This window comes from Diabrotica undecimpunctata, chromosome 1, assembly GCF_040954645.1.
Source record: "Diabrotica undecimpunctata isolate CICGRU chromosome 1, icDiaUnde3, whole genome shotgun sequence".
Lineage (NCBI taxonomy): Eukaryota > Metazoa > Arthropoda > Insecta > Coleoptera > Chrysomelidae > Diabrotica > Diabrotica undecimpunctata.
Window position 1 is genome coordinate 84,996,643 of NC_092803.1, and position 15,307 is coordinate 85,011,949.

Consider the following 15,307-nt stretch of genomic DNA (forward strand, 5'->3'; position numbering starts at 1 on the left):
AAATCCGTTTGGTGATATGGTTCGCAGCTCTGGGGCTCAGCTAGCAAATCTAATGTTATGAAAATACAAAGATTTCAATCTAAAACTCTCAGAACAATCGCTAATGCCCCTTGGTATATCCAGAATGAATTTCTGAACAATATCAAAACAAGTTGCGCGTGCATCCTAATACCCTGGCATACAATCTTCTTCACAACCAACAAGCGAAGAGATTAAAGCGGTATGATCCCTTGGACCTACCAAACCGTTCCTGACAGTGCCTACAGTAGTAGAAGCTCCATCTTCAACAGCGCCCAGCCATTGTGATCTGTGCCGTTTTTAGTATTCGTGTTCACTTGTCTGTGTATGTGCGCATCCACCGGTATACAAGCTAATATTTATGTTATGATGCTTTGGTCACTGGACCTTACATCTCTCTGACATTGTAAAGACAAACAATTTTACTTATTGTTTTTATTGTGAAACAGATTGTAAAAAATCTTAGATGTTAATAAAAAAACTACATGGAGTCATTATTTATACAATAAAGGTTCGGTAATATAAGCAGCTACATTTCTTATAACTTTCCCATTAATCTCATCCAGACCTTCAGCATACTTGGATTTAGTTTTTTGAATAATTGAAACTAAATCTTCAGCAGTAGTTGAGCAAAGAAAGAAGCTTCTCTGAAATTTGTCAATGTTCACTTTATAATTTGGAATGATATTATTACCTACTAATATTTATGACAAAAGGTAAGATAAAACATAGAAAAGTAAATCTGGTAGCTTTATTAATAAACATACGTGAAAAAATATTTGTCTAACTTGATCAACTGTAAAAAGTATAACAAATAAGGTAAATAATACCGCATTTGGGAAAAATAACTGTTATAGTAAAAAAAAGCATCTACAATTGCTAATTAGTATTCTCAACTATAAACAGAAAATTTTCTGCTATTCTCGCTAATAGGTGATCTAGTACTAGTAGTACCTAAAGAACATTTCGAAGACCTTCTGCTATTTTCGTTCTCTAACATTTGAAAAACTTCTATAGACCTCTCTATTGACTTTATGTCACCATCATCATTAAGCTTTAACAAAAGATCTTCTTCTTCTTCGACGTTGACAGCAATTATTTCTGAAATACTAATGGTCTTGTTGCAAAATCTTAAAAGAGACTTTGAATTTGGGATAGTTTTCATTATGTTAAGGATGTTTTCTTCTACATTGATCATCACAAATATTGTTTTGGTATAATTAAAGGTTCGTAGAATGTTGATAAGTGTCTAAAAAAAATCAAAATAATAAAAATTTAGTTTGCTAGCTTTAAGTACTACGTATTTACTGTTTTGATGTATATAACTCACTAACCTTTGCTGCTGAATAATCTAGCCTAAGAAAATTTGAGCAATCCAAAACTATAGGCAAAGTTGGGTAGTCGCTTCTGTTCTTCTTTATACATTCTGCTAAGTAATCAGCACCAGGATAATAAAGACCTAATTCAGGCTTTAAATAAAGATACTTCACTTGAGTTTCTCTTATCTAAAAAAAGGTTACGAAAATACTTTAGTTAATAATAATTATTTTTTGATTTCCTTACTAGCCCAGTCGTCAGAGATTTGACCTCTAAAAATCATACGAAGAAGCTGAATTTTGCTAAAGATGTCAATTTTGGACCCCAAAAAATTTGCAAAAAAGTTTGCCACTCGTATAGTCCTACCAGAGATCTAAGAGAGTCAGAAATATTTATTATCGATAAGTGTCTACCACAAGACAGCGGGGGATCAATTCTGGACAGGATCGTACTTTTATTTTCAATTTGCATTACTTATTCCATTGTTAGGTGTGTTTAAAAGCCGGTCTTTATCATTGTCTACTAAAGTTATAATAGTTACAAAAATATTTACACACACTACACAAAACTTTATCATTTCTAAATAGAGTACAAAAAGAACAGAGGCAAAAATATTTTAAAAAAGTATTTTCAAAATTGAGGTGTGTCTAAAAGCTGGTTTTATACTGTTATCAACTGAATTTAAAAATATTTACATATACATATTACGTATACATAGAAAGTTTACCGTTTATAAACACAATTTAAAAAAAGTTACATGGATAAGTCAGTTTCACTATCACTGTCGTTATCTAGATCTATAATAATTGTTTCTTTATGCAACCTATCTTTTTTCCAGCTGTCATTGGTTATTTTCTCCATTTCTAATTCAATTAGACGAACCGCAGACGAATTTAGGGTAAGCGAAATATTATTTTTCCTTACCAATGCTTTTAGTGCATGCCATATGTGTTCAATGGGATTGAACATGCAATAGTAAGGAGGAAGTCTTAATACTGTATGACCCACTTCTTTTAAATAATTATCTTCATAATATATACCATTTTAAAGCATATATTCCTGGATTCTAAGTTTGGTGTCATTAGAACATGGAACTTTATTCAGCCTACGACTAGCTGGCATTGTCCATCACAATTACACTGTTTGGTGGTATATTTGGCAATAACTTCGTTGAAAACAAGTTTTCAAATAATTCTGACGTGGTGTCATCCTGATACTCGACAAGAGAGTCCTTAATGTTTTTGCATGACAAGGCTAAATCATTAGGTATAAAACTATTTTTTGTTCCTGCATGGATTATTGTAATACGTTTTCCTTTATTTGATAGAGGTTTTGTTGTACAGCGACCAGAAGAATCCGCCCAACCATATTTTGGAACGTCATGGGTATCAAACTACTTTTTTTATCTCATCCAGATAAAAAAATTATTTTCCACTTTCTCTGTATTTATGAATTTGAATTAAAAATTCCGTCCTTAATACTCATAGACAAGCAGATTACATAATCACTTGGCGTTAATCGATCGTTTTTATTTTAAAGCCGTTTTTTAGAAGACATTGCCTTACTGTCTCACTGCAGCTCTTGATTCATGTGTCAACTTTCTGCAACATATGCATGATGGTTTTTAACGTGGGGATCATCTATTATTCATACATGTTATAAATTTTTCTTCTAATGATGTCTACATCACTCCGGTCTAGTTTCCTAAACATACCAGCGTTTTTTCTTTTTCTTCTACTTACTATTGGTTGTTTTGTTATTGACCACACTGTCTTCATTGGTCTTTGTGTTAAGACTGCCGCTTCCTTCGCCGCATTAAATTATTTACAGGTTCTGAAATTTGTATTTTTATTGAAGAGTGAGATAAAAAAATATATTGTAATATATAAAATTTAACGTAGTGAAGGAAGCGGCAGCCTTAACACGAAGACCAATGAACACAATGTGGTGCATAACAAAACAACCGATAGTAAGTAAAAGAAAAAGAAACGACGCTGGTATGTTTAGGAAACTAGACCGGAGTGATGTGAAGATCATTAGAAGAAAAATGTATAACATGTATAAAGAACAGATGGTTCCCATGTTAAAAACCATCATGCAAAAGTTGCAGAAAGATGACACAGGAATCAAGTGCTGCAGTTGGACAGTAAGGCAATGTCTTCTAAAAAACTGCTTTAATAAAAACGATCGATAAATGCCAAGTGATTATGGAATCTGCTCGTTTACAAATATGGAGGACGAAATTTTCAATTCAAATTCATAAATACAGAGAAAATGGAAAAGAAATTGTTTATCTGGATGAGACGTAGTTTGACGCCCATGACGTTCCAAAATATGGTTAAGCAGATTCTTCTGGTCGCTGTACAACAAAACCTCTATCAAATAAAAGAAAACGTATTACAATAATCCATGCAGGAACAAAAAATAGTTTTATACCTAATGATTTAGCCTTGTCATGCAAAAACATTAAGGACTCCCGTGTCGACTATCATGATGACACCACGTCAGAATTATTTAAAAACTGGTTTTCAACGAAGTTTTTGCCAAATATACCACCAAACAGTGTAATTGTGATGGGCAATGCCAGCTAGTCGTAGGCTTAATAAAGTTCCATGTTCTAATGACACCAAACTTAGAATTCAGGAATATATGCTAGACAATGATATATATTATGAAGATATTTATTCTAACAAACAATTACTTGAAACTATAAAATCATTTTCCATCAGAAAACAATATTCTTGCGACAGTTTGGCCGAAGAAATTGGTCATACAGTATTAAGACTTCCTCCTTACTATTGCATGTTCAATCCCATTGAACACATATGGCATGAACTAAAAGCATCGGTAAGGAGAAGAAACTGACTTGTCCATGTAATTTTTTTAAATGTAAGTACTTTTTGAATTGTATTTATAAATGGTAAATATGTAAATATTTTTGCAACTAATATAACTTTAGTAGATAATGATAAAGACCGGCTTTTAAACATACCTAACAATCGAAATAAGTAATGCAAATAAAAAATAAAAGTACGATCCTGTCCAGAGGCGATCCCCGCTGCCTTGCGGTAGACACTTATCGATAATAAATATTAATGACTCTCTTAGATCTCTGGTAGGACTCCCTGGCTTTGCCTAAAAGCTCTCTCTCATAGGGGAGAAAACGGAAAACATTGATTTACCAAGAATTTGTACCCTCGTTGCAGAGAAAAATGTTTCAAACAAAAAATGTAGCTGAGATAATTTTAAACAAAAGTATTATTTAGCACTTGTTGTGTCAAATGAACCGTTCTCTCAGAAGCAAAGTTTTTTTTGGAAGACCTCTGTTATGAACCGAACGTACTGTAGCCAATTGGCTTATTGTACATCTTCCATTCCTTTATGATACCCATTCAATAATTTTGAAACTCTGTACCAGCTTATACAGGTTTAGTGGATGGGTACCATATTCTTGTTGTCTTCAAAAAGTGTTTGCCGCCTGCGATCCAATGCCCCGCAGTCACGCAAGCTATGGTCAGGTTCTCTGCTATACAGTCTGTAGCTTAAGTCTCCATGAAACAGTCCCATTGTATGCAGGTGCTCCTTAACTGACGCAAGTCTGTTATGACTATAATATACATCTTGCCATGCGTTTGACCGGGTATATGACCTTTTTTCCGGTAGCGGACGATACTTTTTGGCACTCCCACGGCCGGCTCTGAACCGAAGTATTTTGTAGCTGATGCTCTTCTGGCAAGTGCATCAGCACTTTCATTACCATATATGCCTGGGTGACCTGGAACCCATACTAGTGTAACACTGTTATGTTTTGCCAGTCTGTCACATTTGTGTCGGCATTCCCACATCAGCCTAGAGTCCACCTTAGGGCTTCTGAGAGCCCCAATGGCTGCTTGGCCATCTGTGCATACATTAATCCTCTTCAGTTCGAAAGCCCTCAAGTTGATTTCTCTTGTAAATTGCAAGATTGTAACAATAAAAAAATTGATAGAGTTTAAGTCACATATTTCAAATCCGGTCCTGAAAAAGTTTGGATTTGAGTGTTGCAATTTTCGTAATAGGAGCGCTTTCGTTCTCTAGGATAAAAAAACTTAAAAGTGTTTGTTTTATTTAATCCAAATTGTCTTGGGTAATAGTTTCTCTACAATATCTGATAAGGTCCTATTTAACGCTTTAAGAACTGCGTTTTAAAATCTCGAACGTGAACACAAACTAAGTATTTGTTAATACATACAATTAAAATCATGAGAATGGGCCGTTGTACACTTTTAGCATGTAGAAGAATTTTTTTGTGACTGAAATTGCGTTGATGTGTGGGAATTGAAATTCAGTACCGACCAAACTTTCAAATGAGAGGGTAGTACTGGTAGTCTTTCACCCGTTCTAGGGGTTTTGAGCCCTTAGAACCAGTAATTTCTAGTTTAGTCCATTGGAAATTAAGTAAAAATTTCTTTTTCGTTTGCTTGCCGAAGTCTTGCAATGGATACATTTTTTTAGGTTTTTGATTCATGAGAGACCTGCCATTTTGGTTATTATTGGGAGAAACATTCCTTATTCTGTTTAAAGAACCAGTAAGTCTACAGTGGAAGTAAGTTAAGTAAAACAAAGAATTTGCAGTAGGTTCTTTTTATCTACTTTTCTATGTATACTGCAGATTAAATCACTATGCTGAATATTTCAAATGATGGTGATCTACACAGGAGTAAAATGCTTGTTATCATTTATATTTTTCTTTAACGTTTTATGTACCCAGTGTCGTGCAGAATTAGTGCTTTTTAAAGTAGTATATCCCGTTATCTTTTTATATTTATCGATGATTGTTTCTTTTTTGTATACAAAATTAAATGTTGTATACAGATTAAGAACTAAGAAACTATATATCATGATTTACTAGCCCAGGTAAATTTTAATATATATATTTTTTTTAATAAAAGATCATGTTTAAATATTAAAACTATCCAACGTTTGTAGTGCTACAAGATTGCAAAAATCTCTACCTGAAATACAGAGGTATGTTCTCCTAGTGGAATAGAAATTCCAACAGTACCGAATATCCTGCACCCGACCCTTCTACAATCATAGACACGTCCGTATACCAGGTATAACTCCGCAATCTGGGTCGTTCCTCCTGTCTAGTTCCTCCTCTAATTGGCAGATGCCTTCTTGGTAAGGTACTTTAGGCTTATATCTTGGTGCCACATGGTCAGAAATCACCATTCAGTCTGCATCAGTTTCATTTATTATGTTGCTATATTCTGATCTAACCAGGTTTTCTCGCAGTCTGTATTATCTTATCATCACCTCCCTTCTTATAGTTATAGTAGGGCCTCCGTAGCTGTCATTGGTGTGCTCCTCGTAGCCCCTGTGATTCCGAGACAAGCAAGTCTTTGTACCATGCTTAATTTGAGGATGGCACTTTTTTGTTGCACATGTGGCCACCATACCACTTATGCATATTTAATTGTCTGTTTTATCACCATGTTATAAATCCGATGTCTAGTCTTAAACCCCACATTTTCCATACTATTCCACACCAGATTTAAACGTGTATTATTTAGGCTTAGAGGGCTCAATCCCTCTAAATTCTTCCGATTCATAAATTTCATAATTTTAAACTTCAGAAGGCTGATGTTATCTGATTTGTCAATCTTTCAATTCTGTAACTACTATCAAAGCCTGTTTGCGTTCTGTCTCTGGCTGTACCATTAAACTTACCGTGGGCTAACATGACTAGGTCATCCGCATAGCCCAGGACATGATGCCCATCATTGCTGAAAATAGCTATCAGCCCATCCATGACCAGATTCCATAAGAGAGAAGATAAAACTCCCTCTGCGGGTAACCTCGGGCTACCTGTGCTGATACTATATCCCCCAGCAAAGTTGCTTATATCACACGGCTCCTTAGCCTGCAGTTTATCCATCTGCAGTTTGTTTTATCTATTCCTTTTAAACGAATCGCCCTTGTGTGATTGCTTCGTAGGAGGTGTTATCGAATGCTCCCTCAATTTCGACAAATGCACCCAACATCAACTCTGGGTTTTTCAGAACGTACTCTACTCTCTGTACGAGATGGTGCAGTGCCGTTTCTGTGAAGACTTCTGCTCGATACACATACTGTCCCTGATGTGTCGGACTTTTAACAAATACACCATCCCTTATATACCTATCGATCGGTTTTACTAGAGTCTTCAGTATGAATGACATAAGACTTATCGGCCGTAGGGACTTTCCTGTCTGATTTTGCCAGATTTTGGTATAAAAGACAGCCTTATTAGCCTTAATGCTTTTGGCATGTACCCCAGTCCCAATCTAGCCTTCAGTATCGTACATAATTTTTTGTACGGGCCATTTGTTTCCTGTGGAAGTGTTGAAAAAATTCCGTCCGGGCCCGGTGATTTATTTGGCTGAAATGAGTTTATTGCCTATTTGATTTTGCAATTGTTTACCACTTCTTTTGCCACACAGCAGTTTTCCCATAAATCACAAGTCATGGTATCCAGTCCAGTCTGACATGTATCTAGGGGTATCAGTTATGTTTCAGATTCAGGAAAGTGCACCCTAAACAGCTCTTTCATGGTCTCTTCACCAATCTGAATGTATTCACCTGACTCCTTTTGGAGCGAGGGAATACTTATCTGAGGTTACTAATTTTTTAAATCAAATGTATATCGACGGTAAAAATTCGATATTTTTTTATCAGAGTGTCCTATCGACAATACAAACAAAAATTAAAATGGGTTTTAAGGGTGAAGTCAACTTCTGTAAAGCTGTTGAATAAATAAACGTTACGCGATTTTTGCCATTTTTTATGATTTTCATGAGATCAATAAAATTTATTACCTCCATTGATCGGTCGCTGTAGAATTTCCATTTTTAGAGCCTAATCTTCAAATTTTATATGATAAATTTAGATTTTCAGCTTTGGCAACAAATATAAGGCATTTGAAATATGCCTAAAACGCTGAAAACTTTCACATTACAAACGATCACACGTCACGGTAAATATTTCCACGAAGACGCCATTATAGGTGGAATTTGTAGCTGCAAATAGTTTTATATTCTAAAAGAAGAAGTTTTAAACATTCCAGATCTTCTGTTATGTAAAAGATTAAATTCAGCGTTTTTTAGACATATTTCAAATGGCTCATATTTGTTGCCCGAACTCAAAATAGAAATTTCATGTTATAGTTATTGAAGCCGTAGCCGGTCTCAGCTTTTGTGGAGAAAGAGTTCTGAACTAAGTAGGGATTCTTTAGCACTCCGCATAAGACAGACTGGGGGAAGTCCTCAACCCCGACACGTCGCGTCCCATATGGCTGATAGGAGACGTCCTGTATATTATACAGGATATATATATATATATATATATATATATATATATATATATATATATATATATATATTATATCTGATAGAGTAGCTATGCTACAAATTAATACCACTCCTCGAAATATTAACTTTATCCAAGTATATGCTCCTACGGGAGAAAAACCAGAAAGATAAATACGAGAATTCTACCAAGAGATCAAACAGCTAATGAAGATCGCAAAGAAAAATGCTGTAAATATTATTATGGGAGATTTTAATGCCAAAGTAGGTGAAGGGCGGACCGAAGTCGTAATCGGAAACTTTGGTTTGGACCAAAGAAATGATAGAGGAGAAATACTGGTCCAATTTTGCCAAGAAGAAAATCTAATGATCGCAAACACCTGGTTTAAACTACCAAAAAGAAGAATATATACATGGAACACACCTGAGATAATCAAAACCACATAATAAGAAACCAGATTGATTATATATTAATTGACAAGCGTTATAGAAATGAAATCATAGCAGTTAAAACATATCCCGGGACGGAGACGGAGGTAAAATCTCAATTAAACTGAAGAAAATCAAACGCAGAGGTAAGATAAAACCTAGCCTCGAAAAAGTTAAAGATCCAGCAGTACGGGCAGAGATAGAGAAAATACTCAATGATACACTCAAAGAAAAATTCAGTGAAGCACCCGTGGTAACAGAAGAATCAGAAGAAAGTATTTAGCACACCTTTAAAACAACAATTACAACTATACAAACAGAACGACTACAAGACAACACAAGAAAAACAAAGAATACATGGATGACAGAAGAAATCCTAGAACTGATGGACGTAAGAAGATCTTACAAAATCCGCAATGAAGTAAAATATAAAGAAACCCAGAGAACCATCCGAAATGAAATTAGGAAAGCTAAAGAAGAATGGATGAACAGCAGATGTGAGGAACTGAGGGAATTACTAAAAAACATGACTACTTCAATGCATACAAAAAGATTAAGGAAGTCACAAATATGAAGAAAAAATTCACTACAACAACTCTAGTAGATGATAACAACCAAATAGTATCTAGCCCAGAAAATGTAGGAAATATATGTGGAAAAATACATCAAAGATCTGTTTGATGACGAGAGAACAAAACCACAAATGAATATGGTACAAGACACAATACTTGATATATTAACATCGGAAGTTACAAAAACAATCAATACGGCAAAGAAACTAAAAGCCTCAGGTCCAGATGAGATATATGTAGAGATGATAAAACTTATCAATGAAGAAAATCTTCGTTCCTTAACACTACTATTTAACAAAATATATACCACTGGAATCTTCCCAGAAGACTGGCTTGATCGACATTTATACCTATACCCAAGAAAAATAAAGGAATGGAAATTCCCCAGTGACCGGTCAACAGAAGTTATACATTTTATTGGTGTCATGACTACTTATCGTAAAAAATGGCAAAAATCGCACATTTATTTATTTAACAGCTTTATAAAAACTTACTTCACTTGCGGCAAAATGCAAAAATTGAATACGAAAGCTGCTCTCTTTACGTTTTAAACAGGTATTTTAATTTTTGTCGACAAGACACTCAGATCTAAAGATATCGAATTTTTAAGTCGATATCAGCTTGTTCGTATCATTTTTTATAGGTTCAAGTGGCATTTTCACATTTTCTCGATATATTTTCTATATAAAACAATTATCACTTTTACCTCTTTGACGTCAGTATTTATCTTGGGTCTCGACCACAATTTAACCAGAATCAATAAATTTAAAATGCTTCCTAAAACGAGAGCAGCTTCAACACCAAAGAAAGTGCCTATGACAAATGTTCCCAAGGTCAGGAAAAAGTCTACCTCTAAAAATATATATATATATATATATATATATATAAATATAAACACCAAAATAATAATTTAATAAAAACTCTTATTTTCCCACACCTTCATACTACCATACACACACACACGCACACACACACACACCCACACACACACACACACCCACACACACACACACACACACACACACACACATACACACAGACACACACACACACACACACACACACACACATATATATATATATATATATATATATATATATATATATATATATATATATATATATATATATATATATATTGTTGTGAATTTATTAATTGTTAAGTCTTTAATTTATAATGTCTTGTTCTTATCTTAATTCATTAAAAAGCACAATGACTGATATTTATTTATTTTCACTAAACATACATAATTTATTAAAAAGCGAACGTAACATTTTATCGCGAGCGCGTCGTCCGAATTAACTGTTCCTTCCAAATCAAATGTCCTTTATATATGCCATTGCCTTTACGCTAGAATCATCGAACAGCCTTCTCGATTTGCGGCGAAATTATAACGGTAAGGCAAACGGGTATTTTTTACATCGGCTCGACCGTTTCTGGAAGGTCCATTCAGGTAAATTTCTGCCGGCTAATAGAATACTCTCGTAAAATCTAAAAACAGAACACATTAGTCATAATATTTACGGTTATTTTAGGCCAGGATAATTATCGTAACATTGCCCCCCTCTTAAAAGATGGTTCCTCCTGGAACCTTGTCGGGACTGAAACCGGAACTGTATGCTGGTATCGGCAACTGGACCCTCTTTTACAACTTCCAGTTGTATAAAAATGACAAGGGACGGTTTTCTCTCCGCACCAGTAACTATGCGGATTGCAACAGACTAACACCTGGACTTCGGTGTCTTTAAAGATCTCCTCCACCATATTTCGGATAACCCTCCAATCTAATTGGCGGCACTCCAACTTTGGCATGGCTAACTTTTGCACGTCGGACTCTAGTACGTGCTCTCTCAATTGATGTAAGGCTTCCCATACATCTCGGTAGGTAGGTTGGTCACGGGCAGTGTCTTTTGTTACCAGGTAGAAAAGGTAACGTGATGCATCTTGGAGTTTCAAGGTTTTACCGGGAGCTGGCACTTGGCATTGAAGTTCTGCAACTCGACCAAACTTCCTTCGAAAGACGGATGCCAACCCTGGTGCGTCTTTGATACTGGCCGGGATGGTAAGGGCCAGCGAGTAGTCATCGGGGAGCGCGAGTAGATCTTGCTTTTCTTCAGTGGTAACACCATGTCTCGCTTTACCGGTACCTCCATAGGCACCCATGAATTCCTCAAACGTGAGGTCAGACACATCTTGGACTTGGTTTACTTCCACTTCTTCATCTACGTCGTGGTCACCTTCGAAAGATGCCAACCGGTTATGGTGTACTATCATCGGCTTTCCCCTCGGAATCTTGCTTATTCGGTAGATGACATCGTTGATCTTCTCCATGATGAGGTATGGACCTTCCCAAAACTGCTGCAATTTGGGAGAACAACCTTTTCGCTTCTTGGGATTATACAGCCATACTTTGTCGTTCTTCTTAAAGCAACCCTTTTCGGCTTGTGTATCGTACCGTTTCTTCATTCGGTCGCTAGCGATCTGAAGGTGGGAACGGACCAACTCATGTACATCGTCCATTCTTCTTCGTAATTCGATCACATAATCTTCACCTGCTACATCTTCTCCAGGTCGACACCCAAATTCTAGATCACAAGGTAGTCGCATTTCGCGTCCGAATAGGACTCTGGCTGGTGTCTGGCCCGTTGATTCGTTAACAGCAGATCTGTAGGCCATTGTGAAGAACGGAAGGTATTGGTCCCAGTCTCGCTGATGATCGGACACCATCTTTGTCAAATACTTGCCAACTGTCCTATTCATTCGTTCTACCATACCATCCGATTGCGGATGATACGCGGTAGTTCTTGTTTTCTTCATGCCTAGTCTATCACATATTCCTTGGAATAGATCACTTTCGAAGTTCCTGCCTTGGTCACTATGGATCTCCAAAGGCACTCCAAATCGGCTGATATATTCTTGGATCAACTTATCTGCAACGGTGGCGGCCTTCTGGTCTGGAAGTGCGTAAATCTCGACCCACTTAGTGAAGTAATCCATTACCACCAACATGTACTTGCCCCCATTTTCACTTTCTGGAAATGGCCCTGCAATGTCCAAAGCTATTCTTTCAAACGGGCTTCCAACATTATATTGTCTCATAGGAGCTCTCCTTTTCCGGTGAGGCCCGTTACTCGTAGCACAAATAGTACATTTCTTACACCAGTCTTTTACGTCGTCGGAACTGTTCATCCAATAAAACCGTTCCCGAATTCGCTGAAGGGTTTTCCTTACACCAAAATGCCCTCCCGATGGACTGTCGTGTAACTGACGAAGTACTTCGGCTATTCTGCTCTTTGGGATCACCAACTGTCTTCTCTTCTCTGAACCGTCATCATTTTCCAGGACTCGTTTGAGCAAGCCATCTTCGATGATAAATGAGTCCCACTGGGCCCAATACGTCTTAACTACTGAGCATAGGTTTGATATTTCCTGCCAAGGTGGTCGACGGTTTTCCTCTTTCCATTTTCGGATTTTCTGTATAACTGGATCTCTCTCTTGTTCTTCCCTTATCTTAGTAGGCGTCCAGTCGTCGTTGACAATCGTCGTTCTTAGCACTGCTGCTTCCTTGGATTCCGTTTTGTTGCAGTGGGAACACTCTGCTGGGCATGGCCTTCTGGAAAGAGAATCAGCGTTTCTGTGGCTAACTCCGGCCCGGTGCTCAATCTTAAAATCGTATTCTTGGAGTCGTTCGATCCACCTGGCTATCTGACCCTCTGGATTCTTAAACTGCATCAAGCACTTAAGGGCGGCATGGTCGGTTCGGATTAGAAACTTTCTGCCATAGAGGTATTGGTAGAAGTGCTCTACTGATTTAACTACTGCTAGAAGTTCTCTTCTCGTGACGCAATAATTCCGCTCAGGTTTTGAAAGGACTTTACTAAAATATCCGAGGACTCGTTCCTGTCCTCCTTGAATCTGAGACAGCACTCCTCCAATTCCCACGTTACTTGCATCCGTATCTAAGATGAACTCTCCTTCTGGCAGTGGATACCCCAAAATTGGTGCTGTTATTAAATGCTTTTTCAACGTTTCAAAGGCATTTTGGCAGTCTATATCCCAGCGGTATTCTCTTGCTTCCTCTGTAAGTCGCGTTAATGGCTTAGCGATATCTGCAAACTTCTTAATAAACCTCCGGTAGTAAGTACATAGTCCAAGAAAACTTCTCACTTGATGTTTGTCAGTTGGTTTTGGCCATTCCTTAATGGAATCGATTTTTCCCTTATCCACGGCCACTCCTTCTTTACTGACTATATGACCCAGATAATTGACTTTACCTTGAAATAGCTGGCACTTCTTGGGGTTTAGCATCAATTGGGCAGCTTTAAGTCGATTAAAAACGTTTTCTAAATTCCTCAAATGATCTTCGAATGTCTCCCCCAAGACGATTATGTCATCTAAATAAACCAGGCATGTTTTCCAAGATAACCCTCTCAACACATTTTCCATAAGCCTCTCAAATGTCGCAGGAGCATTACAAAGTCCAAATGGCATAACGTTGAATTGCCACAATCCAGATCCTGTGGTGAAGGCTGTCTTTTCTTTATCGACTGGGTCCATTTCTACCTGCCAGTATCCAGACTTCAAATCTAAAGTAGAAAACAATTTACTTCCAGCCAATGTGTCCAATGTGTCATCGATCCGAGGCAGAGGATAACTATCTTTCTTGGTAACGTTGTTCAGCAAACGGTAATCCACACAGAACCTCGTCGTTCCGTCTTTCTTCTTAACCAGGACCACCGGAGAGACCCATGGACTCGTAGAAGGTTCTATCACCCCGTCTTTCTTCATTTCCTGAACAATCGTTTCAGCTTCCTCTCTCTTCGCCTGTGGTAATCGTCGAGCTGTTTGACGAATTGGCTTAGCATTACCAGTATCAATTTTATGCTTAACAACGGTAGTTCTTCCCGTCTTTCCTCCTTTCGGTACGAAAATATCACGATACTGCCGAAGAAATTCCCTTAATTTCCTTTTCTCCATCTGATTTAGAGACTGTCCTGCAACTGCAACCATTTGGTCGAATTTGTCGTTGGAATTATCAGATGTTGTCGCCTGACGAATTATGGATGTCACAGGTACACAAGTTCCTACTTTTGTCTCTTTCTTTATGGTCACTGGGTAGTCGTTGACATTGATAAGTCTCACAGGAATTTCTTTAGCCGAAGTCACCAATTCCTTTCCAATTATGATTCCACGGCCAACCTCATCGTCGTGGTTCCAAGGCTCCATCATAACAGGTCTCCCTTCGTCTACAATTCCCTGTAGTCGCGCTACTATGATCGTTTCGCTTCTCGCAGGCACGACTGTATCTTCTGTAATGGCTGCTTGCACAGTGTTGTCATTATGTGGATGGAGAAATACCTCCTCGTTGCCAACTTTGATTACCTTATTCTTAAAATCCAATTGGAATCCATGCATATTCATTACGTCCATTCCTAATATAACATCCTCTTCGATGTCAGCAACTATAACAGTATGGACAAACTTTTCTGCCCCAATTCCCAATTGTACCTGGATTTCTCCATGAATGTTGGCATTTTCACCTGTAGCGGTCCGAAGTCGTAACCTCGTTGGTAACAGTTTCTTTCGGCTGTTTATAACTGTCGGGCGTATAATGGTTCTGGTCGCTCCGGTATCCACCAACA

General features: G+C 37.3%; 1 protein-coding gene across 9 annotated transcripts in view; it reads right to left on the reverse strand.

Moving 5' to 3' along the window:
- Positions 1–753: 753 nt before the first annotated feature.
- Positions 754–15,307, reverse strand: part of LOC140451024 (mitochondrial uncoupling protein 4-like) — a 360,669-nt gene continuing 346,115 nt past the window's right edge. For all 9 annotated transcript variants that reach the window (XM_072544737.1, XM_072544744.1, XM_072544753.1 and 6 more), the window contains 3 exons: positions 10,371–10,516; positions 1,353–1,523; positions 754–1,267 (listed from right to left, as the gene is read on the reverse strand). In XM_072544737.1, the coding sequence (XP_072400838.1) occupies positions 911–1,267; positions 1,353–1,523; positions 10,371–10,516 (674 nt within the window). In that variant the 3' untranslated portion in view covers positions 754–910. The remainder of the gene's footprint in view (positions 1,268–1,352; positions 1,524–10,370; positions 10,517–15,307) is intronic.